This window comes from Aotus nancymaae, unplaced genomic scaffold (assembly GCF_030222135.1).
Source record: "Aotus nancymaae isolate 86718 unplaced genomic scaffold, 86718_ANA_hifiasm-v0.15.2.pri h1tg000064l_1, whole genome shotgun sequence".
NCBI classification, from domain to species: domain Eukaryota; kingdom Metazoa; phylum Chordata; class Mammalia; order Primates; family Aotidae; genus Aotus; species Aotus nancymaae.
In genome coordinates this window covers 10,059,550-10,084,169 of record NW_026988479.1, presented here as the reverse complement: position 1 = coordinate 10,084,169, position 24,620 = coordinate 10,059,550, and the positions used below count along the sequence as shown (strand labels likewise).

The 24,620-nt window shown below is 43.5% G+C and overlaps 1 protein-coding gene across 2 annotated transcripts in view; it reads right to left on the bottom strand.

The window, feature by feature from the left end:
* Window positions 1–24,620, bottom strand: part of CATSPER3 (cation channel sperm associated 3) — a 53,817-nt gene that overhangs the window by 3,116 nt on the left and 26,081 nt on the right. The window contains exons 3-8 of one of the 2 annotated variants that reach the window (XM_012438104.2): window positions 8,385–8,624; window positions 6,137–6,319; window positions 5,288–5,428; window positions 4,790–4,909; window positions 3,750–3,907; window positions 2,690–2,866 (exon numbers count right to left, since the gene is read on the bottom strand). In XM_012438104.2, coding sequence (XP_012293527.2) covers window positions 2,764–2,866; window positions 3,750–3,907; window positions 4,790–4,909; window positions 5,288–5,428; window positions 6,137–6,319; window positions 8,385–8,624 — 945 coding nt within the window. In that variant the 3' untranslated portion in view covers window positions 2,690–2,763. Of the gene's footprint in view, window positions 1–2,689; window positions 2,867–3,749; window positions 3,908–4,789; window positions 4,910–5,287; window positions 5,429–6,136; window positions 6,320–8,384; window positions 8,625–24,620 lie in introns of those variants that run through there. The other variant, XM_021664906.2, reaches the window with a different exon arrangement.

Genomic DNA, 24,620 nt, shown 5'->3' with positions numbered 1-24,620 from the left:
CCCAAGCAAATCAATTAAAGGTCTTGGCCAGGCCTGTTTGAGTTGGTGAGAGCCCAAGTGGGAATTTCAATCTGCCAGTGTTTGCTTTGCAGGCGAATAGAGCCAAACAGAAATGCTGCTTTGGGACTTTGTGCCAAATATCCATCAGCTTGCTCTGCCAGCAGCGCTGGGCCGGCCCTGTGCACGTCACCTCTGCCCCCACCAGCTCTCTGCTCTCTAAAAGCCTTCTTCTTGTGCCCTTAAAGGTAGCTTGCCTCCTGATGTAATTTGGATGTGTGTCCACCACTCCAAATCTCATGTTGAAATGGGATCCCCAGTGTTGGAGGTGGAGACTAGTGGGAGGTGTTGGATCATGGGGGCAGCTCCCTCATGAATGGCTTGGTGCCCCGCTCCATGATGAGTGAGAGCTCACTCTGTTAGTTCACACGGGAGCTGGTTGTTTAGAGTCTGGCAGCCCTCCTTCCCTCTCTCTTGCTCCTTCTCTCACTACATGACACACTGGCTCCGCTTTGCCTTCCACCACGAGTAGCAGCTTCCTGAGGCCTCACCAGAAGCAGGTACTGGTGCCATGCCTCCTGGACAGCCTGCAGAACCATAAGCCAAATAAACCTCTTTTCTTTTCAATTGCCCAGCCTCCAGTATTCTTTCATAGCAACACAAAATGGACTAATGCACCCTCCCACACCACGCTCTGGTGGCTGTGCCCAAAGGCTGCCTTCCTAGGCATGGGACCCAGGCCTTCCAGATCTGATGTGCCTTTTGCCCATTCTGAACGAGCTCCATCTCAGGACCCATCATACCCCTGTGCAGGTTCCTGACCTCTGCATCCTGCTCTCAGCTCCATACTTTCCCCACCACTGCCCTGATGACCTCACCCCTCTCAACCCCTGACCAGCACAGCCCACTATAGGTGCCCCCAGCAGAGGTGCAGGGCTGACAGTGAGGAAGGGTAAACCATGAGCTGACTGCCTCTTTTCTCACACGCCTACGGAGATTTGATCCTTGTAGCCAATCAGTTTTATCATTGCATTTCTCATAGGAAATAGGTGAGGCTTGAAAGACCAGACACTTTGCCCAAGGTCTCCCTATTAGGGAACCCAAGTCTCCCAACTCCAAAACCATGGCACTTTCTACCTTGCCCCACTGAGGCCAATTTTCAAATCTTTTGTTCACTCTCAGATGCCTAGGGCAATTCCCAGGATTCCTGATGAGAGTAGCTGGATATGTTTTAGCGTTCCCATGGCTATGTTGGCACACCCTGTGTGAGCAGCTGGCAATGTCTGCTTTGCCCCGGCCCTGAACTAGAGCCATCAGCTGGGGGCCTGTCTGCCCTGCTAACTGGGCTGCACCCACAAGAGCACCCCTGGAAGCCGAAACCTGGAGCCATCCCTGCACATGTCAGACCCAGAGCATCTCCCCCTGCCAGGAGGGGCACAAACACCCTATGGACCCCGGGCCAGCTTCGGGGCATGGACACAATGCTGTCTCCATGCAGGAAGTGGCCAGGCTGCAATTCCTGCCCTCAGAGGATTCCCCCACAGCACCTCAACAGGTCTCACCCTGAAGAGCCATCCTTCTTCCACACTGCTTTCATGATTCCCAACATGGCCCTGATTCTCTCAACGCAGCCCCCGACCCTGAATTCATTTATTGTCACTTCCTCAGGAAAAGTGGTGGGATGACTGTCTTCCCCACACAACCATGAGCACCAAGAGGGCCAGGGCGAGACCATGGGTTTCTCGTCATGGAAACCCCAGCCCCCAGCATAGCTCTTCACTCTACCCTGTGCATATTCTGCTAACCTGAATGCCCAGTGTGGGTAAGGGGCCTCTCTGTACCCAGCTATAGGTGCCAGTCACAAAACATACCTCCCCCTCTGTCTGAGGTGGCACTGCCAAGGTGACAGGCCTCAGGCATACTCCCCAGCAATGGTGTAGAGTGGGCACTGCCAGGCCTCTGGGCTGGCCAGTGTGGAGCAAGGAGTATCACCTGTGCTGCACTGCCCTGCGCTGCTGGGGCCTTCAGATGGCTCCATCATGGCTAAGCCAGACAGGTGCCAGGACCTTGGTGGCCCTAGTAGTCATTTGGCCAGGAATGACAGAGAAAATGCCACCTGGCCATACGAGGCAGCAGCCCAAAGTGCTGATGCTGCCGCACCTTCCCGGGCTCTGTGCAAAGTGCCCTGGCATTGCCAGCAGGCTACTCCCCTCAAATTGAGCTCCAGGCCCACACAACAGAATCCTGCCAGTCTTAGCTGCACCCCTTGGGGTAAGCCTAGGGGAAATGAGAGTAGCCTTCCAAAGAGGGGTCTCTGTAGCAGGGTCCACAGAGAGAGATGCGACTCTGTCAGTATGAGAACACCCACACCCAGATCAGCAGGGCCACACCAGCTCAAGCGGACCATGTGCTTCAGGGGACAGCTGGAGGCCCTCTTGGTCCTATGGTCCTCAGGCTGCTTCCCCAGTTCCTTGCTGCTAGGTCCAGGAAAACTAGAGCCAGTATGGCCCCTGGATGTGGCCTCTGGCCAGGACAAGTCTTGAGCCTCCCTCTCCCTACTCCTGAGGTCTGCATGTCCTGTGGTGCGGGACTGGGGTTGGCTCTGGGGAATCACACTTCATGAGCACCTATCCAGGCCTAACTCTCAAAGGTGGGGAAATGCCATAATCACAGCAACTCTGGAGAGGCCAACTCAGAAAGCCTGTGTTTAATAGGGACCTGTCACAGTCTGCAAGGCCCTCGGCACATGGGTGCCCCCATGCCCAGCTACTTCTCATCCACCTTTTCCAAGGACTGGGGTTTCTTCTGGGGCAAGTCTTCCAGCATCAGGCCCAGCACATGCACAATCTCATAGTACAGCTCTTGAAGCCTGAAAAATGGAGCAGGAGGAGACAAGATCTGAGGTCAGGGGCAGGCTCCAGGCGCCCCTGGCCCCACTGACCACACATTAGCACCTGCGCAGGTGTAGGGTCAAAGAAGAGCAAGGACTTCAGAGCCAGATCAGGCTGGGTTGGAATCCTGGATCTGCCACTCTGCCTGGGGCCCCCTGGTGCAAGGGATTTTACCTCACATATCACATTGGAAATAAATTCTTAGGCTCTGAGAGAAGTAACTGTATGGGGGTGCCCAGACAGTGACTGACCCCCTGTTGGGTCAAAACTGGGCATTCCCCAACGCCTTCCTTTTTGTTTCTCCCAGCTCTAAAGCTCTCCGAGCAGCTTTCATTGAGAAGCTGGACTAATCACACCTGTCCTCACTGAAGAGCCCACTGCGGCTCCCTGGCACCCACAGCCAGATTCTTACATCCTTCCTGCTCAATAATGGCTGCTCGTAATCCCAGCTGACCTGCACTGAGCGCAAGTCCTGGGCCAGGTCAAGCTCAGAGCTTCATATACATGGTTTTCACTGAATCAGCCCAGCAGCCCCTCCTGTGACAGATGGGAAAGGGGCAGAGAAGTGCTCAAGGCCACACAGGAAGGGAGTGGCACAACCAGGCCAGAAGCTGAGGTCACCCAGTGGTCTTTCCTCTGTGCTCTGTAAAGGGGTTAGTGAGGAGAGGCCTAGAGACTTTAAGGAGCTGGCATTTACATACAAGTCAAGATGGGTTGTGGAGGGGCAGGAGGAACAGATTTTCCCCCAGCCACAGCCTGTCCACACAGCAGCCATCATCCCCCTCACTCTCCCAGGGCACCTGACGCAGCCCGACCTCGAGGAAGCCCCAGGGACCAGGAAAGGCTGGGGCTGGAACTGACTTGTGGATAGTCATGTCCTGGTAGTCCAGAGTGGAAAAGTAGATATCGATGAAGGGTAGGCTAGTGCCAAAATCATCCAAGACCATGGGATCCGTGTGGCGCAAGGTCTTCTTAAAGTTCTCCACCAACTCACTGAAACTTTTGCAGTCAGCGTTTTTCTAGAGAGGAAAACATAATGAGAAAGCAGTGATGAGGAAGTGACAGCCGAGCTGCACAGAGACATGGGGACCCTCCAGGATGGGCCCCAGGCAGAGGCCTGACCCTGGCCCCGGGAGGAGGCTTCAGCCTGGTCACAAGTTCATCCTGACCCCTTCTGAGCCTGGATCCCCGAGTGAGGTGGCCACCATTGAGGACAGGCGGCACAAGAAGTCCAAGTGAGGCTCAGCGCAGCCTCTCCCAGCCCTGGACAAACCTTGGGCACAGTGAAGACAGGCGCATGTCTCCACCCCAGAGAAGAGGCCAAGGAGGGATGCACCCACCAAGGGAGGAAGGCCCAGCAGAGCAACCGAGGCTCAGCATGGGAGGCTCAGAGCACTCAGGCTCAGAGGGAAAATTTACCCTGCTCCCTCATGGTTGCATCATGCTTGACAGACAATCTCCAGCCTGATGTGCTCATTCTTGTTTTGGTTTTAGGTACGTGACAAAACCAAGGTTGTTTGGCACCCTGTCAGGGCCTCCGCATCCTTGTCCACTCAGTGTCCTGGGGCCATGGCTGCCTGGCACCCATGAGCTCTCAGGAAGAAGCTTCAGCACAGACTGCTTGGCCCCAAAGGGCCCAGCAGCGGAGTTCTCCCCACAGCAGCGGGAGACATTATAATCACAGCACTTAACACTGCAAAAGGTGCAGAAAAACACAAAAGTGCCGACAGTCAAGGCTGATTCTATAAAATATGGGAGGAAGGCGGCTATCTTACCTAAGGCTGCGGGTGCCTGAGGCCACCTGCTCTCTACCCAGGTCTCACAGCCCCCTCCTCCTGGCCATCCCATGAGCCTCACGATCTGTCCACCCATCTCTCCACCTGCCTGTGAGGGTCACTCACCTGCATGTGCATCAGCCTGCTGACCTCCTCCTGCTCCCGCTGCAGAATCACCTGCTTCTCTTCCATGAGTGTCATCTTCCGCTCCAACATCAGCTCTCGCTCAAACTTTTTGATGGAGTCCTAGAGTCAGAAGATGGAGGTCAACTGTGGGCTCTCGCTGCATGCCAACGCCCAGTCTTTCCTCTTCCCCAGCCTTGCACTGCTGCTCAGGTCCTCAGCAGGAGCACTTCTCCCACACAGGACCAGCCCCCACTCAAGCTGCCAACTGCAGCTGCAGAGGCTTCCTCAGCCCCACCATCCTATTGACCACCGTCAGCAGGCAAGGCAAATGCACTGGCTCAGGGAGGAGGGTTGGGCCGGGTGAGGGACAGCCCCATCCAGCCACCTCTACTCCACCTCACTGGGAAGACACAGCTCCAGGTCCTCCCTGGAGACTTGCCCCATAGCTCCAGCTGCCATACCTGCCCTGACTTCCGATCCTCACAGCCATGGCCTCACCTCTGTGTGCCTGATCATCACACCCACGAACATGTTGAGGAAGATGAAAGAGGCGAGCAAGATGAAGATGATGGTGAATGCCCGGCTCAAAGCAAAATCCCGATTGTCCAACTGCTTCTGCAGGTCTGTCCAGCCATCAACCTGCTCAGGCAAGGCAAGGTATGCTGAGGGCCCCAGGCCCAGCGGCACAGGCCTCCTCTTCACCTTCACCTATGCTAGGAGAGTCCCAGCCCCACTGAGGAGGAGGGTGGCTCTGCTTCCATGTCAGTCCCTCAGCACCTCCCAGTCCACTGGCTCCAGCACATACATGATGACCTGGGAATGCAGAGCACCCCTGGGTGGGGATACCACTGACCAACATGCCTCAGGGTCTTTTTTATCTAGGCCTCCCAACCTTCCCAGAAAGACACTGCCTCTCTGCCAGTCCCACCTTTAAAAAGACCCCACTCTTTCCAGAGTCCAACAGAATCTAGATTTCTAGATTTGAGTTTTGCATGCTTCTTCTAGGTGGATTTGTGACAACCTGTTCCTCAAAAGGCTATGTGACATGGGTTTCATTTATAAATTAAACTTAACTCAAATGAATTATCATTTGAGAACTCTGAAAAGTCTGGTCACCCTGTGAGACATGTGGAAGCACTCTAAGGAGTCACAGGCCTAGAGACAGCGACGAAGCCCATGTGATGGGCTGGCCTGTGATGGGGAACATACCTCAGCTTCCCTGGGCCCAGCTGAGCACCTGAACATGAAGCAAGCCCCATGTGAGGCCCCACATGTCCACATGCTGACACCACCCGGGCCATCCCTTCCCAAGGCCCCTGTCCTCACCACTGTTCCCAAACACAGTACCGTGGCCAAGCTGAAGAGGGTGAAGAAAGCCACGGCCAGGTTCCCCCAGTTATCATAGTCACCCCCGTCTTGAGATCCAAATAGGCAGAAGCCCAAGATACCGAAGATGTACATGAGGAGGAAGAGCAGGAGGAGCACAGAGGCCACAGTGTAGACTGTCTGCCTCATGGCGGTGATCATCATCTGCAAGGCAGGGACACTGCGGTTGGTGAGGGTGCCGGGCTGGGCGGGCTCCAGGGACAGAGGTCCATTCTGCCCAGTTCACAGCTGTCACCAGCAACTGGTGCCATGCCAGTTAGTTGGTTGGCTGAATGAATGAACTAATAAATTAATGAAGTGAATCAGAACTGTGCCCACATTGACAGCTGGATCAATCTAACAGCGCTTTACCAATGTCTGGCACCCTCAGTCACTTCTCTCAGGTCTGAGGTGACCACACCACTTGAACCCCCCTGGCTGTGTGGTCATCTCAGGGCATCCTGCTCCTGCTTCTCAGCTGAGGGCCAGCCCTGAATGCTCTCTGCTCCAGGCCCAGGAGGAATAGGGGAAACACCCTGGGAGTGAGAATAGAGAGGGCCGAGAGGAACGTGGCTCCCTGGTCGTTGTCGGCCCCGCCTTCACAGGTAGGTCCCTGTCTTGTAACCTCAGTCCTGCCCCATGTGAAATGGGCATTTGTCTTATCTCCCCACTACATTGCCCATCTCTGGGGAGCACCTTATCATTCAGTCTTCCTGCTCTGGAGTCTTGCATGCAGTAGACACTCAATGGATGTTCATCTACTCAGACATTTCACAGACATTATTATTCTTCCTATTTCAAAACGAGTGGTCAGAGGCTCACAGAAGCAAACTGTCTTGGCCAAGGTCACACTCCGATAAAATGGCAGAGCTGGGACCAACTCTCAAGGCCTTTGCCCCATGCCACCACCTTCAGCCACTAATGATCCTGAGCACAGAGACTGTTCACTGGTTTAGTACTAGGAAAGGAGGTCCTTAGAGCTAGGAAACAAGACAGTACCACTTGGACAGTTTGGGGTAACCTGGGAAATAGGGACGGTCCAAGGGCCCTGGGCTGCCCTGCATGTGGAACGGTCTGGCACTGCCTGCAGGGGTGAACACACACCAGATGCCTCCCATCTCTCCTTGGGAAGAGAAAATTCGTGTTTTTTGATTAATTGCAAAAGAGCTGAGATTTTTTTTTTAAGCCTTCCTCCCCAGTAAACAGAGGCAGGATTTCTTTCCCAAGGACTACTAAGATGAAAGCAGTAAATCCTCATGAGAAAAGCTGTGATGAGATGTGGTCTGCAGATCGGGTTTTGAGTGGGAAGGGAGGAATACGGGGTGGTAGAACCCAAAGCCTGCACAGAAGGGTTACAGAGAGGCCTGGCTGGGCTCCCACCTCCAGGCCACCCCACAAGCTGGTGCCACCTGAGGTCCAAGCTGAGCGACCTTGAGAGCAGCAGTAGAGGAACAGTCATGCTCTCCTGGAAGCCCCATATAGGACCCATGACAGCTGGCCTGGCTAAGTTCTTTAAGCACAATCCAGGCAGGCTCTCTTTGTGTGCAGTCCAGAAATCTGCAGAAATCCAGTCCTAGAAGAGGGCTGCCCAGTTCCCCTTAGGCCAGAGCCAGGCAAACCTACTGTGTGCAGGACAAGTGCCTGGGGCACAGATCAGGGTAGTGGGGCAGCCCTGAGGTTCATTCTGAAGCCTTCTGAGTCAAGGGACTGTTGGTCACTCCATGGTTTTCGGCAACCCAGGAAGACTTCTCAGGAGTAGCCCTTCCGGAGCCGCCCTAACGAAGCACAGAGACTATTCCCAGCAAGACAGCAGCAGACTCACAGCTGTTTGGGGAAAGAAGCTAGTAGCCTAGACCACCAAAAAGCCAATGCTTCCTGGGCATGTAGTTCAAAGGATGTGTCACATAAGAAAATCTTTGCAGTTTGCAGCATGAGAGAAAGGAAAAGTTCAGACGGCCTCTGGAGTCAGACACACCTTTCAAATCTCAGCTCTGACATTTCACTGCTGGGTGACCTTGGGCCTAAATTTCTTCATCTGTAAAATGGAGCTAAGAATACCTTTCTTAGAATTATTTTAAGATTGAGACAATGCTGGTAAAAATCAACCTGCCACACACGTTGGACTCAGTAACTGGAAGATAGTAGTAGAGTCATGATTTCCTCAGGGTCTCGGTGGCAGATGGGCCTACAGCCTGCCCTCCCAGCACCATGGCACCCCCAGCGCACTCACCCGCATGCCCTGGCTATATCTGATAAGCTTGAGGATGCGCAGAGACTGCATGCCATCAGCAACATGCAGGTAAGTGAACTGTTTGCCCAGGAACCTGCGGAAGGCATAGGGGAGAAATGTAATGATGATGATGACCACATCCAGCATGTTGTAGCCATCCTTCCAGTAGTCAGTGGGGTCCACATAGATCTTCATGGCCAACTCAGAGGTGCAGATGGACACAAAGAAGATCTCCGAGAACTGCAGGGGCAACGAGGTTTGGAGAAGTCAGAGTGAGCTGAACAGCCCTGGAGTCCTGGCCTGCTCCTTGCCTGAGCCTGGGAAGGTGTGCTCCTAAGTCACCCTCGTGAGAGAGAAACCCAGGCAGAGTTCCTGGCACACAGCAGATGCTCAGTGTGCCTGACTCCCTTCCCTTTCTATGCCCTTGCTAGCCCCTGGCCCTATGCCTGGGGCTGGGTCTGACCCTGGGTACTTGGGAATGACTGCCTGGCAGACAGAATGACCGTACAGGCTCCAGCGTGTCAACATGTCAGACAACCTGAATATAAAGTTTCCCAAGGGACAGTCCCAAGAGTTTTCTGATCAACCTGAATACATAAACTTTTAGGAATATAGATGAAATACTCAGATATCTACTTATGTTTAATCTATTAACTTAGTTCTACATATTCAAACTGTTTCTGAAGAATATTCTTTTACACTTTATGAACCAATACGATTCTTGTATGTTTTATTGTACATGTCTGAAGTATCTCTTGGATATATACCTACAAGTGGAATTGCTGTGTTATAAGATATGAACATCTTAACTTCACTATATATTGGCAAATTGTTTTCTGAAGTTGCTGAACCAATCTACTTTCATATCAGCAATGTTCCTCTTTTTCTACATCCTTGCTAATACTCTATCAGACTTCTTAATTTTTGTCAATTTGACAAATATGAAATAGTATTCTATTTTTAAATTTTCATTTCTCTAATTACTAATAAAGTTGGACATTTTTATATGTTTAAATTATGAATTGTCTGTTTCTAATCTTTTGCCAAATTTTCTGCTGGATTGTTTTGTCTTTTTCTTACGGATCTGGAAGACATCTTTTATACATTTTGAATCCTAATGCTTTGCCTGTTATATGTGTTATAAATATCTTTTCCCACACTGACTTATCACATTGACTTTTCACTTTTTTTATAGTCTATTGTTTTTATTTTTATTTTTTTCTTTGAGACGGAGTTTCGCTCTGTCACTCAGGCTGGAGTGCAGTGATGCAATCTCGGCTCATTGCAACCTCCGCCTCCCGGGTTCAAGCAATTTTCCTGCCTCAGTCTCCCAAGAAGCTGGAATTACAGGCACCCGCCACTATGCCTGGCTAATTTTTGTATTTTTAGTACAGACGAGGTTTCATCATGTTGGCCAGGCTGGTCTCAAACTGCTGACCTCAGGTGATCCGCCTGCCTCAGCGTACCAGCGTGCTGGGATTACAGGTGTGCACCACCATGCCTCGCCAGTTTTATGTAAATTTCAGGATCAGCTTTTTGAAGACAGAAAAATCCCTGCCAGATTTGTTATTGGAATTGCATTAATTTTACAGATTAAATGGGGAGATTGCATCCTTAAGAAACTGAGCCTTTCTATCTATACTCTGGTCTCCTGTCTCCATTTCTTTATATCTTCTTTAATGATCCTTACACATTTTTATATTTTTCTCCTTAAAGGTACACAAATTTAGATTTGCCTCTAAGTACTTTTTACTTTTTGTTGTTGTAAGTGCTATCTTTTTTGTTGCTGACATATCACATTTAATTAGTTGTATTTATTAGTCCTATATCCAGCAAATCTGCTTAAAATTTATCATTTATTCACCTTATTAATATTAATTAATAAGCTTCCATATTCTTTTAGGATTTCTATGAAGAATCACATCACCTGTGAATAATGACAGTTTTTTAAAAAACACCTCTCTAATCCTTAATGCTTTTAACTTTTGTGTGTGTGTTATGCACTGGCCAACATTCTAATATAAACCTTATTAATAATAACTGGAATACTACTTTACAGAGAATACTGCCAAAGTTTCACCACTGAATGTGAATTTTGATATAGGTTTTTCACAGCTATCCTTAATCAGGTTAAAAACAAATTCTAGGTCGTGTACAGTGGCTCATGCCTGTAATTCTAGAACTTCGGGAGGCCGAGGCAAGTGAATTGCCTGAGCTCAGGAGTTCGAGACCAGGTGATAAAAGTTAACCAGGCATGGTGGCATGTGCCTGTAGTCCCAGCTACTTGGGAGGATGAGGCAGAAGAATTGGTTGAATCCGGGAGGCAGAGGTTGCAGTGAGCTGAGATCACGCCACTGCACTCTAGCCTGGGCAACAGGTGAGACTCCGTCTCAAAAAAAAGATTATATTCCTAGTTTGCTAAGGTTTCTATTTCATAAAGAACATTTACAATAAACTTTTTCTGCATCACTTGAACTGATGCAGAAAAATGTCTCTTTTAAAAATATCTCCTTTAATATTTTAAGCTGATTAATAAAATGTGTAGAATTTCCTAATGTTAAACTATATTTGCATTCCTGGAAAACCCAACTTGGCAACAGTATATTTTTCAAACATATTTGTATTCAGCTTCCTAAGAGTATAGAATTTTTTAATCTGAGTTCACGATATTGGAACACAATGTTTCTTTCTTTTTTTTTTTAACGTCCTTGTCTACTTTTGGCATGAAGATGATTATATTAGCTTCGCAAGATGAACTGTCTGTGGGCAGGGCTGGTATATTAATTTACCTAATCACGGGAAGAGTTTTATTGGGGGGTGTGTGTGTGTGTGTTTGTGTGTGTGTGTGTGTGTGTGTGTGTGTGTTTCAGGTTTTGTTTTGGTTTTGTTTTTGAGACACAGTCTCACTTTGTCACCCAAGCTGGAGTACAGTGGCATGATCTCAGCTCACTGCAACCTCTGCCTCCCAGGTTCAAGCAATTCTCATGCCTCAGCCTCCTAAGTAGCTGGGTCTACAGGCACCCGCCAACAAGCCCAGGTAATTTTTGTATTTTTATTAGACACGGGGTTTCACCATGTTGGCCAGGCTGGTCTTGAAGTCCTGACCTCAAGTGATCTGCCCGCCTCAGCCTCCCAAAGTGCTGGGATTACAGGCATGAGCCACTGAGCCCAGCCTTGTTTGCTTTTTTTGAGGTAGACTCTTGTTCTGTCACCCAGGCTGGAGTGCAGTGGCACAGTCTCAGCTCACTGCAACTTCTGCCTCCTGGGTTCAAGTGATTCTCCTGCCTCAGCTTCCCAGGTAGCTGGGATTACAGGTGCCTACCACCACGCCTGTCTAATTTTTGTATTTTTAGTAGAGACGAGGGTTCACCATGTTGGCCAGGCTGGTCTCGAACTCCTGACCTGAAATGATCTGCCCGCCTCAGCCTCCCAAAGTGCTGGGACTACAAGCGTAAGCCACCGTGCCTGGACATTTATTTCTTTATAATTATATCTTCCATGCAGGTAAACCATATAGTCCAGGTTAGTTTGTTTTGGGTAGGAGAAATTTTAAACTAAGTCAATGTTTTATAAAGGATATATAATGTTTTTTTCAGGTTTTTGCTTTCTTTTTGAGAACCAGTTTTATAATTTTTTAAATTATTTCAGTTAGGTTTTCAAATTTATTGGCATAGAATTATTAGATTTCTGATATCTACTGTATCTGTACTTCCCTTTTTAATTTCTAACATAATTTAGGGCTTCTATTTATCTTGATCATCTCATGAAGAAAGTTCTTTATTTTATAATTATTTTCTAAGATCTAACTTTTGGCTTTCTTGATACTTTCTAGCTATGGTCTACTGAAGCTTCATTTTCTCTTTCATCAGTTTCTGCTCTTATCTTTACTATTTCCTTCTTTCTACTGTTTTTGGTTGTTATTCTGTGGCTCTTTTCCCAACAGTTCAGCTCATTAATTTTTTAAATTGAGATATAATTCAAATACCATAACATTCACTATTTTTAAGTGTAGAATTCAGTAGTTTTTGGTTTTAGTTTTGAGTATTTTGTACCTTTTTATTGTGGTAAAATATGCATTAAATGTATCATTTTTAACCATTTTAAGGTGTACAATTCAGTGGCACTAAGCACATTCACAACATTGTACAACTATCACTTCCATTTCCAGAAGGATTTCATCATCCCAAATGGAAACTCTGTACCCAATAATCAATGAGTTCTCATTCCCCTCTCCCCACAACCCTAGCTTCTCTCTAGTCTACTCTCCGATGGTATGAATTTGTCTATTCTAGGTATCTCATGTGGGTAAAACCATACAATATTTGTCCCTTCGTGTCTGGCTTATTTCACTTCATGAAATGTTCCCAAGGTTCATTCCACACTGTAGCACATGGAATAATATAGCAGAATTCTATTTCTGGCATGTGTTGGTTTCTGATTTAAACATAGAATTCTATTCCTTTTTAAAGATGAATAATATACCATTGTATGCATCTACTGTATTTTGTTTATCCATTCACCTGTTGATGGGCATTTAGGCTGCTTCTACCTTTTGCCTATTGTGAATAATGTGACTATGAACATGTATGCACAATACAAGTATCTGCCCACTTTCCAATCTTTTGGGTATATACCCAGAAGTGGAACTACTAGATCATGGAATACTATGTTTAACTTTTTGAGGAACTGCCAAACTGTTTTCCACAGTAGTTGTACCATTTTTACATTCCTACAAGCGACGTAGAGTAGTTCTAATTTCTCTACATCTTCACCAACACTTGTTATTGTCCATTTGTTATTGTTGTTATTTTTTTGTTTTTAAGACAGAGTCTTGCTTTGTCACCCAGGCTAACGTGCAGTGGCACCATCTTCTCACTGCAACCTCTGCCTCCCAGGTTCAAGTGATTCTCCTGCCTCAGCTTCCTGAGTAGCTGGGATTACAGGCACCCGCCACCACACCCAGCTAATTTTTGCATTTTTGGTAGAGATGAGGTTTCACCATATTGGTCTTGAACTCCTGACCTCATAATCCACCCACCTCAGCCTCCCAAAGTGCTGGGATTACAGGCGTGAGCCACTGCACCCAGCCGCATTTTTTGTTGCTTTTTAATAATAACCATTCAATAGGTGTGAAATTGTATCTTACTGTGGTTTTAATTTTCATTTCCCTAACGACTAGTGATGTCAAACATCTTTTCATGTGCTTCTTGGCCATTGGTAATATCTACTTTGGAGAATGTCTATTTAAGTCTTTTGCCCATTTTTAGAGTGGGTTGCTTGCTTGGTTGATAGTGTTAAGTTGTAGAAGTTCTTTATATATTCTAGATATCAATCCTTTATCAGATATATAATTTCAAATATTTTCTCTCATTCTACAGATTGTCTTTTCACTTTTTTTTTTTCAAAACAGGGTCTTGCTCTGTCACCCAGGCTGGAGTGTAGTGACATGACCGTGACTTACTGGGAGTCATCCTCCCACCTCAGCCTCCCAAGTGGCTAGGATCATAGGCACATGACACCACACCTGGCTAATTTTTGTATTTTTTGCAGATAAGATTTCGCTAGGCTGGTCTCAAACTCATGGCTCATGTGATCCTCCCACCTTGGTCTCCCAAAGTGCTGGGACTACAGGCATGAACCACCATATTCAGCCTCTTTTCACCTGTTTGATAGTGTCCTTAGATACATGAATGTTTTAATTTGATGAAATCCAATTTGTCTATTTTTTCTTTTGTTGCCTGCGCTTTTAATATCATGTGTAAGAATCCATTACCAAATCCAAGGTCATGAAGATTTAACCCTTTTTTTCTTTTAGAAGTTTTAGTTCTTATATTTAGGTTGTTGATTCATTTTGAGTTTCTTTTTGTACATGGTGTGAAGTAGGTTTCCAACTTCAGTCTTCTGTATGTGAATACCAAGTTGTCCAAATACTGTTTGTTGAAGAGACTACTAACTACTCTTTCCCCGTTGAATGGTCTTGACCCCCTTATCAAAAAATCAACTGACCATAGATAATTGAATTTATTTCTAGATTCTCAGTTCTATTCCCTCAGTCTATATGTCTATCCTATCCTATTGCTAGTACCACACTGTTTTGATTACTATATCTTTGTAGTAAGTTTTGAAGTCAGAAAGTACGAATCCTCCAACTTTGTTCCTCGTTTTCAATATTGTCTTAGCTATTTGGGGCCCTTTACACATCCATATGAATTTGAAGGTTTGCTTTTCCATTTCTGCAACAACAACGAAAAACTATTGAAATTTGACAGAAATTGCATTGCATCCACAGACTGCTTTGAAAAGTGTTGCCATTTTAACAAGATTAATTAAGTCTTCTCTTCCATGAACACAGGATGTCTTTTCATTTATCCAAGTCTTCTTTAATTTCTTTCAGCAATGTTTTGTAATTTTCAGTATTCATTTCTCATCACCTTAAATTTTTTTCTAGGTATTTTATTATTTTGGATGCTCTTGTAAAGATAATTTTCTTAATTTCCTTTTCAGATTGTTAATGATAGTGCATAGAAATAGAAGTGATTTTTTTCAGTTAATACAGTACAGAGAAAAAAATAAATACAACTGATTTTGTGGTTAAACTTGTATCTTGCAACTTTGCTGAATTTGTTTAACAGCTCTAATAGTTATTTTGTGTGCATGAGTATATGGATTCTTTTAGGATTTCCTATATATAAGATCAAGTCATCGGCAAATAGAGATATAGGCATATCTTGCTTTATTGCACTTCACTTTATTGCCCTGTGCAGATCCTGCAGGTTTTTCACAAATTTAACTTTTGTGGCAACTCTACATTAAGCAAGTCTGTTGGTGTCATTTTTCCAGCAGCATGTGCTCATTTCATGTTTCTGTGTCATATTTTGGTAATTCTCACAATATTTCCAACTTTTTCATTATTATTATATCTGTTATAATGATCTATGATCAGTGATCTTTGATGTTACTATTGTGAAAGGAAAATATCTTGGGGCCCAGAAATCACTAAACTAAAAGGAGAAGTCAAGCTGGGAATTGTTTAGGGCAAACCTGCCTCTCATTCTATTCAAAGTCACCCCTCTGCTCACTGAGATAAATGCATATCTAATTGCCCTCTTTGGAGAGACTAATGAGAAACTCAAAAGAATGCAACCATTTGTCTCTTATCTACCTACGACCTGGAAGCTCCCATCTCTGCAGGTTGTCCCACCTTTCCAGACCGAACCAATGTTCACCTTACATATGTTGATTGATGTCTCATGTCTCCCTAAAATGTATAAAACCAAACTGTGTTCTAACCACCTTGGGCTCATGTTGTCAGGACCTCCTGAGGCTGTGTCACAGGCATGTATCCTCAACCCTGGCAAAATAAACTTTCTAAATTTACTGAGACCTGTCTCAGATGTTGGGGGCTCACACTATATTAAATGTTTGGGATGGCATAAACTGGACCCATATAAGACAGCAAACTCAATAAGTGTGCATGTTTGGACTGCTCCACTGACCAGCCATTCCCCCTGCTCTCTCCCTCTCCTGGGCCTCCCTATTCCTTGAGACATAACAATATTGAAATTAGGTCAGTTAATAACCCTACAATGATCTCTAAGTGTTCAAGTGAGATGAAAAGTTGCAAGTCTCTCACTTCAAATCAAAATCTAGAAATAATTAAGCTTAGTGAGGAAAGCATGTTGAAAGCCTAGACCTCTTGCACCAAAAAGTTAGCCAAGTTGGGAAGAGAAAGGAAAAGTTCTTGGAGAAAATTAAAAGTGCTATTCCAGTAAACACATAAATGATAAGAAAGCAAAACAGCCCTATTGCTCATATGGAGAAAGTTTTAGCAGTCTGGACAGATCAAACCAGCCACAACATTCCTTAAAACCAAGGGCTAATCCAGAGCAAGGCCCTAACCCTCTTCAATTGTTTGAAGTCTGAGAGAGAGGAGGAGGCTGCAAAAGAAAAGTCGAAAGCTAGCAGAGGCTGGTTCATGACGTTTAAGAAAATAATGTATCTCCAGAACATTAAAGTACAACGTGAAGCAGCAGGTGCTTGTAGAGAAGCTGCAACACCTTATCCAGAGGTCTAGCTAACAGAATTGATGACAGTGGCTACACTCAACAACAGATTTTCAATGTAGACAAAGTGGACAAAAAAGCCTTATATCTGAAGAAACCATCTAGGACTTTCATAGCTAGAGAGGAAAAGTAAGGCTTGGCTTCAAAACTTCAACGGACAGGCCGACCCTCTTGTTAGGGGCTGACGCAGCTGATGACTTTAAGTTGAAGCCAGGGCTCGTTTACCATTCCAAAAATCCTAGAACCCTTAAGAATGATGCTAAATCTACTCTGCCTGTGCTCTAAAATTGGAACAACAAAGTCAGGATGACAGCACATCTGTTTACAGCATGGTTTATGGAATATTTTAAGCTCACCGTTGAGACCTATTGCTCAGAAAAAAAGTTTCCTTTCAAAATATTACTGCCCATTGACAATGCACCTGGTCACCTAAGAGTTCTGGTGGAGATATATAAAAAGATGAAGAAGTTGTTTTCAGGCCTGCTAACAAAACATCCATTCTGATCAAGGAGTTATTTCAACTTTTAACTCTTATTATTTAAGAAATACATTTCATAACTCCAAAGCTGACATAGACAGTGATTCTTCTGATGGGTCTGGGTAAAGTAAATTGAAAACCTTCTGGAAAGAATTCATCATTCTAGATGCCATTAAGAACATTCAGGACTCACAGAAGGAGATCAAAATATCAACATGAGGCCAGGTGTGGTGGCTCACGCCTGTAATCCCAGAACTCTGGGAGGCCGAGGTGGGTGGATCACCTGAGGTCAAGAGTTCAACACCAGCCTGGCCAACCTGGTGAAACCCTGTCTCTTAAAAAAATAAAGTAATTTTTAAAAAAATCAATATGAACAGGAATTTGGAAGAGGTTGATTCCAGCCCTGATGGATGACTTTGAGGGGTTTAAGATTTCACTAGAGGAAGTAATGGCAGATGTTGTGGAAATAGCAAGTGAACAGAATTAGAAGTAGAACCTGAAGACGTGACTAAACTGCTGCAATCTCATGATGAAACTTGAAGAGATGAGGAATTGCTTTTCATGGGTGAGCAAAGAAACTGGTTTCTTGAGATGGAATCTACGCCTGGTGAAGATGCTATGAAAGTTGTTGAAATGACAACAAAGAATTTACAATATTCCATAAACTTCGTTGATAAAGCAGCACCAGGGTTTGAGAGGATTGGCTTCAACTTTGAAAAAAGTTCTACTGTGGGTAATATGCTAACAAACAGCACCACCTGCTACAGAAAAATTTTTTATGAAAGGAAGAGTCAATAGATGTGGCAGACATCCTTGTCTTCTTTTAAGAAATTGCTACGACACTCCAGTCTCTAGCTACCATCACCCTGATCAGTCAGCAGCCATCAAGGCAAGACCCTCCACCAGTAAAAAGATCATATCTTGCTGAAGGCTCAGAGGATTGTTGGCATTTTTTAGCAATAAAATTTTTTTTTAATTAATGTATATACTTTTTTTAGATCTAATGCTATTGCACACTTAACAGACTATAGTATAATGTAAACTTAACTTTTATATTTATCAGGAAACAAAAAAATTCATGTGACTCACTTTATTGTGGTGGTCTGGAACTGAATCCACAATATCTGAGGTATGTCCATAGCTTTACTTCTTCCTTTTCAATTTAGATGTCTTTTCTTTTCTTTTTTTGCCTGATGACTCCGGCTAGAACTTTCAGTAAAATGTTAAATTGTGGTGACAGCAGTTATATTAGTCTTGTTCCTAATCTTAGGCAGAAGATCATCTTCTCAATTAAGTCTGGAGTTCACTGTGGGTTTTTTCATAAATGGCCTTTATCAGGTTAAGGAATTTCCTTTCTATTTGTAGCTTACAATTTTTTTTTATAATGAAAGGATGCTGGATTTCATCAAATGCTTTTTCTACATTAACTGAAGTGGATTTTTTTCCTTCATTCTACTGGTGTATTACATTGATTGATTTTTGTATTTTGAATCACGCTTGCTTTCCTGAGACAAATCCCACTTGATGGCGGTGTATAACCCTGTTAACTATGCTTCTGATTCCAGTTTGCTACTCTCTCAATGACAATTTTTGCATCTACATTCTTAAAGAATATCTATCTATAGTTTTCTTTTCTTGTGATGTTTTGTGCTGGTCTCATGGATGAGCTCAGAAGTCTTCCCTCTTCTATTTTTTGGTAGAGTTTGGGAATAATTGGTGTTAATCTTTTCTTAAATGACTGATAGAATTCACATGTGAAAACACCTGGTCCTGAGATTTTCTTTGTTGGGAAGTTTACGATTACTGATTAAATCTCTTGTTATCTGTTCTGATAGGTCAGTTTTCTATTTCTTCTTGAGTCAATTTGTGTGCTGTTCATTTCATCTAGATTATTTAACTTGTTGGCAAATAATTGCTTCTGGTATTCTCCTATAACCCTTTTTGCTTCTATTAAGTTCACTAGAATCTCAGCAAACTGACACAAGAATAGAAAGCCAAATACCACATATTCTCACTCATAGGTGGGTGTTGAACAGTGAGAACACGTGGACTCAGGGAGAGGAGCATCACACACTGGGGGCAGCTGAGGGGGTTAGGGGAGAGACAGCAGGGGGTGGGCAGGGAGGGGAGGGTGGGGAGGGATAACATGGGGAGAAATGCCAGATATAGTATGCACCTAAAGTTAAATAAATTTTTAAAAATAAAAATAAATAAATAAATTTAAAATGTCCCAAATTTCATTTCTGACATAATTTCAGTCTTATTTTTCTTAGTCAATCTAGCTAAAGCCTTGTCAATTTGTTGATCTTTTTAAAGAACCAGCTTTTGATTTTGTTCATTTTCTCTATTGTTTCTCTATCTTGAAGTTTTGTTTATCTCACTCTAATCTTTTTTTATTTCCTTCCTTCTGCTGGCTTTATCTGCTTTTCTCTTTCTAGTTCCTTAAGGTATAAAGTCAGGTTACTGATTGGAGACCTTTCTTCTTTTCTAATATTAAGCATTTATAGGTATAAATTTCCCTCTGAGCACTGTTTTCACTGCCTCCTATGGGTTTTGTTATATTGTGTTTTTATTTTCATCTTATATTTTCTAATTTCCCTTGTGATTTCTTCTCAGATCATTGGTTGTTTAACAGTATGCTGTTTAAGGCCAGGCACAATGGCTCACACTGTAATCCCAGCACTTTGGGAGGCCGAGGCGAGCAGAACACCTGAGGTCGGGAGTCCGAGACCAGCCTGAACAACATGGAGAAATCCCGTCTCTACTAAAATTACAAAATTAGCCGGGCATGGTGGTACATGCCTGTAATCCCAGCTACTCAGGAGGCTGAGGCAGGAGAATCACTTGAACCCAGGAGGCAGAGGTTGCAGTGAGCCAAGATCACACCATTGCACTCCAGCCTGGGCAACAAGAATGAAACTTCGTCTCAAAAAAAAAAAAAAAAAAAAAAAAAGAATATGCTATTTAATTTACACACATTTGAAAAATGTATTTTCCTCTGTTACTGATTTTTAGTTCCATTTTATTGTCAGTGAAGATACTTTGTCTAATTTTATATATATCTATATTTCTTTAAATGACTGGTAGAATTCATTATATATATCTATGGCTCTGTGTGTGTGTTTCTTTTAAAAAAATTTTTTTCTATTTCAATTGTTTATTGTTTTGGGGGGTTTTGTTTGTTTGTTTGTTTGTCTGAGACAAGATCTTCCTCTATCACCCAGTCTGGAGTGCAGTGGTATAGTCATGGCTCACTGCACCCTTGACTTCCTGGGCTCAAGTGACCCTCCCATTTCAGCCCCCCAAGCAGCTAGGACTACAGGCATGCATCACCACTCCTTTTTTTTTTTTTTTTTTTTAAATAGATGGCGTCTCATTATGTTGTCCAGGCTAATATCAAACTTTTGGACTTAAGTGATCCTCCCATCTTGGCCTTCCAAAGTGCTGGGACTGCAGATGTGAGCCAATGCCCCTGGCCTATTTCAGTACTCCTAGGAGTACACATGGTTTTTGGTTACATGGGTGAATTTTGTAGCAGTGAAGTCTAGAATTTTAGACTACCTATTGGGTGCAATGTACACTACTTGGATGCACCCATCACCCATGTAGATGTGCATTGTACCCAAGAGGTAGTTTTTTGTCCCTCACCCTCCTCCCAACCTCCTCACTTCTGAGTTCACTGTCTACCCCAAGTGTCCATTATACCCCTCTGTATGCCTTTGCATACCCATAGTTTAGCTCCTATTTATAAGAATATGCAGTATTTAGTTTTTGATTCCTGAGTTATTTCACTTAGAATAATACCCTCCAATTTCATCCAAGTTGCTGCAAAAGACATTATTTTGTTCTTTTTTAATGGCTGAGTAGTATGTCATTGTGTATATATAACCACATTTTCTTTATCCACTCACTGGTTGATGGGCACTTAGGTTGACATCATATCTTTACAACTGTGAATTGCACTGCAATAAACATACGCATGCAGGCCTGGCATAGTGACTCATGCCTGCAATCCCAGCACTTTGGGAAGCCGAGGTGGGCAGATCACTCAAGGCCAGGAGTTCGAGACCAGCCTGGCCAACATGGCGAAACACTGTCTCTACTGAAAATACAAAATTAGCCAGGCGTGATGGTTCATACCTGTAATCACAGCTATATGGGAAGCTGAGGCAGGAGAATCACTTGAACCTGAGAGTGGAAGTTGCAGGGAACTGAGATCATGCCACTCACTGCACTCCAGCCTGGGCAACAGAGCCAGATTCCATCTCAAAAAAAAAAAATGCATGCAGGTGTCTGATAAAGTGGGTTTTTCTTCCTCACTTTGGGTAGATGCTCAGTAGTGGAATTGCTGGATTGAATGGCAGATACACTTTCAGTTCTTGGAGAAATCTCCATACTGTTTTCATAGAGGTTGTCCTAATTTCATTCCTACCAGCAGTGTATAAGCATTCCCTTTTCACCACATCCACACAAACATCTATGTTACTTTTTGACTTCTTAATAATAGCTATTCTGGTTAGGGTAAGGTGGAATCTTATTGTGGTTTTAATTTACATTTCCATGCTGATTAGTGTCCTGGGGAGCACTTTTCAAATGTTTGTCGGCCATTTGCATATCTTCTTTTGATAAATACCTATTCATATCCTTTGCCCACTTTTTAATGGGATTTTTCTTACTGATTTTTTGAATTCCTTGTAGCTTCTGGATATTAGTCCTTTGTCAGATGCATAATTTGCAAATATTTTCTCCAATTGTGTATGTTGTCTGCTTACTCTGATTGTTTCCTTTGCAGAAACTTTTTAGTTGCATTCGGTCCCTTTTTTTATTTTTAATTTTGTTGCATTTGCTTTTGGAGTCTCAATCATAAACTGTTTGCCTAGGCAAATGTCCAGAAATATTTTTCCCAAGTTGTCTTCTAAAATTTGTATGGTTTCAGGTGTTAGATGTAAGTCTTTATTCCATCTTGAGTTAATTTTTGTATATGGTGAGAGACAGGGATCCAGTTTCATTCTTCTACATGTGGCTAGCCAGTTCTCCCTGCACCATTTATTGAATAGAACATCCTTTTCCCAATTTATGTTTTTGTATGCTTTCAAGGTTGGTTGGTTGTTAAGTATTTTGCTTTATTTCTGAGTTCTCTATTCTGTCCCATTGCACCTATGCATCTACTTTTATGCCAGTATCATGCTGTTATGGATACTATAGCCTTGTGGTATAATTTGAAGTTGGATAATGTCATGCTTACAGATTTTCTTCTTTTTGCTTAGGATTTGATTTCAGTATATTTTTAATTTATTGAGATTTATTATATGGTCTAACATATAATCCATCCTGGTGAATGTTCCTTGCATACTAGAGAAAAATTATTTTATCTTGCCAATGAATTGATAAATAATTGGGTTTTTAAAAATCTGTTAATCTCTGCCTTTTATTTGGAGAGTTTAATCCATTTATATTTAAAGTAATTACAGATAAAGAACATACTTCTGCTGTTTTGCTGTTTTCTATGTATCATATATTTTCATTCTGCAATTCCTCAATTACTGCTTTTTGTGTATATATCTGATCTTTTTGTAGTGTGCCATTTTGATTCCCTTCTCATTTCCTTTCTGTATAGTTTTTTGGTTGTTCTCTTAGTGTTTACCCTTTGGATTATAATTAACCTCTTAAACTTATAACGATCTATTTTGAACCTTAGCTTCAAGAGTTTATAACAATTCTGCTCTATACAGCTTCATCTCTCTCCCTTCATGCTTTTGTTATTATAAACTGTTCCTTTATATATGTGTACCCATTAACACTGGCATTTTTTATTTTTTTAGTATACTTTAAGGTATGGGGCATATGTGCCGATCTTGCAGGATTGTTACATAGGCACACGCATGCCATGGTAGTTTGCTACCTCCATCCCCCTGTCACCTACATTAGGTATTTCTCACAATGTTATCCCTCCCCAATCTCCCCACCCCCTGCTATCCCTCCCCTAGTACTCCTTCCCTCAACAGACCCCAGTGTGTGATGCTCCCCTCCCTGTGCCCATGTGTTCTCATTATTCAACACCCGCCTATAAGTGAGAACATGCAGTGTTTGGTTTTCTGTTCTTGTGTCAGTTTGCTGAGAATGATGGTTTCCAGATTCATCCACGTCCCTGCAAAGGACATGAACTCATCATTTTTTATGGCTGCATAGTATGTCACGGTGTGTATGTGCCACATTTTCTTTATCCAGTCTATTACTGATGGACATTTGAGTTGGTTCCAGGTCTTTGCTATTGTAAACAGTGCCACAGTGAACATATGTGTGCATGTGTCTTTATAATAGAACGATTTATCATCCTTTGGGTATATACCCAGTAATGGGATTGCTGGGTCAAATGGTATTTCTATTTCTAGATCCTTGAGGAATTGCCACAACTGTCTTCCACAATGGTTGAACTAATTTACACTCCCGCCAACAGTGTAAAAGCATTCTTATTTTTCCACATCCTCTCCAGTATTTGTTGTCTCCAGATTTTTTAATGATTGCCATTCTAACTGGCATGAGATGGTATCTCAATGTGGTTTTGATTTGAATTTCTCTAATGACCAGTGATAATGAGCATTTTTCCATATGTTTGTTGGCCACATAAATGTCTTCCGTTGAAAAATGTCTGTTCATATCCTTCACCCACTTTTTGACGGGGTTGTTTTTTTCTTGTAAATTTGTTTTAGTTCTCTGTAGATTCGGGATATCAGCCCTTTGTCAGATGGGTAGTTTGCAAAAATTTTTTCCCATTCTGTTGGTTGCCAGTTCACTCTAATGACTGTTTCTTTTGCTGTGCAGAAGCTCTTAAGTTTAATTAGATCCCATTTGTCTATTTTGGCTTTTGTTGCCATTGCTTTTGGTATTTTAGTCATGAAGTCCTTGCCTATGCCTATATCCTGAATGGTATTCCCTAGGTTTTCTTCTAGGGTTTTTATGGTGTTAAGTCTTATGTTTAAATCTTTAATCCATCTGGAGTTAATTTTTGTATAAGGGTAAGGAAGGGGTCCAGTTTCTGTTTTCTGCACATGGCTAGCCAGTTTTCCCAACACTATTTATTAAACAGGGAGTCCTTTCCCATTGCTTGTTTTTGTCAGGTTTATCAAAGATCAGATGGTTGTAGATGTGTGGCATTAATTCTGAGCCCTCTGTTCTGTTCCATTGGTCTATATCTCTGTTTTGGTACCAGAACCATGCTGTTTTGATTATTGTAGACTTGTAGTATAGTTTGAAGTCAGGTAGTGTGATGCTTCCAGCTTTGTTATTTTTGCTAAGGATTGTCTTGCCTATGTGGGCTCTTTTTTGGTTCCATATGAAGTTTAAGGTGATTTTTTCCAGTTCTGTGAAGAAAGTCAATGGTAGCTTGATGGGGATAGCACTGAATCTATAAATTACTCTGGGCAGTATGGCCATTTTCACAATATTGATTCTTCCTAACCATGAGCATGGAATGTTTTTCCATCTGTTTGTGTCCTCTCTTATTTTCTTGAGCAGTGGTTTGTAGTTCTCCTTGAAGAGGTCCTTTACATTCCTTATTAGTTGTATTCCTAGGTCTTTTATTCTCTTTGTAGCAATTGTGAATGAGAGTTTGCTCATGATTTGGCTGTTTGTCTGCTATTGGTGTATAGGAATGCTTGTAATTTTTGCACATTGATTTTGTATCCTGAGACTTTA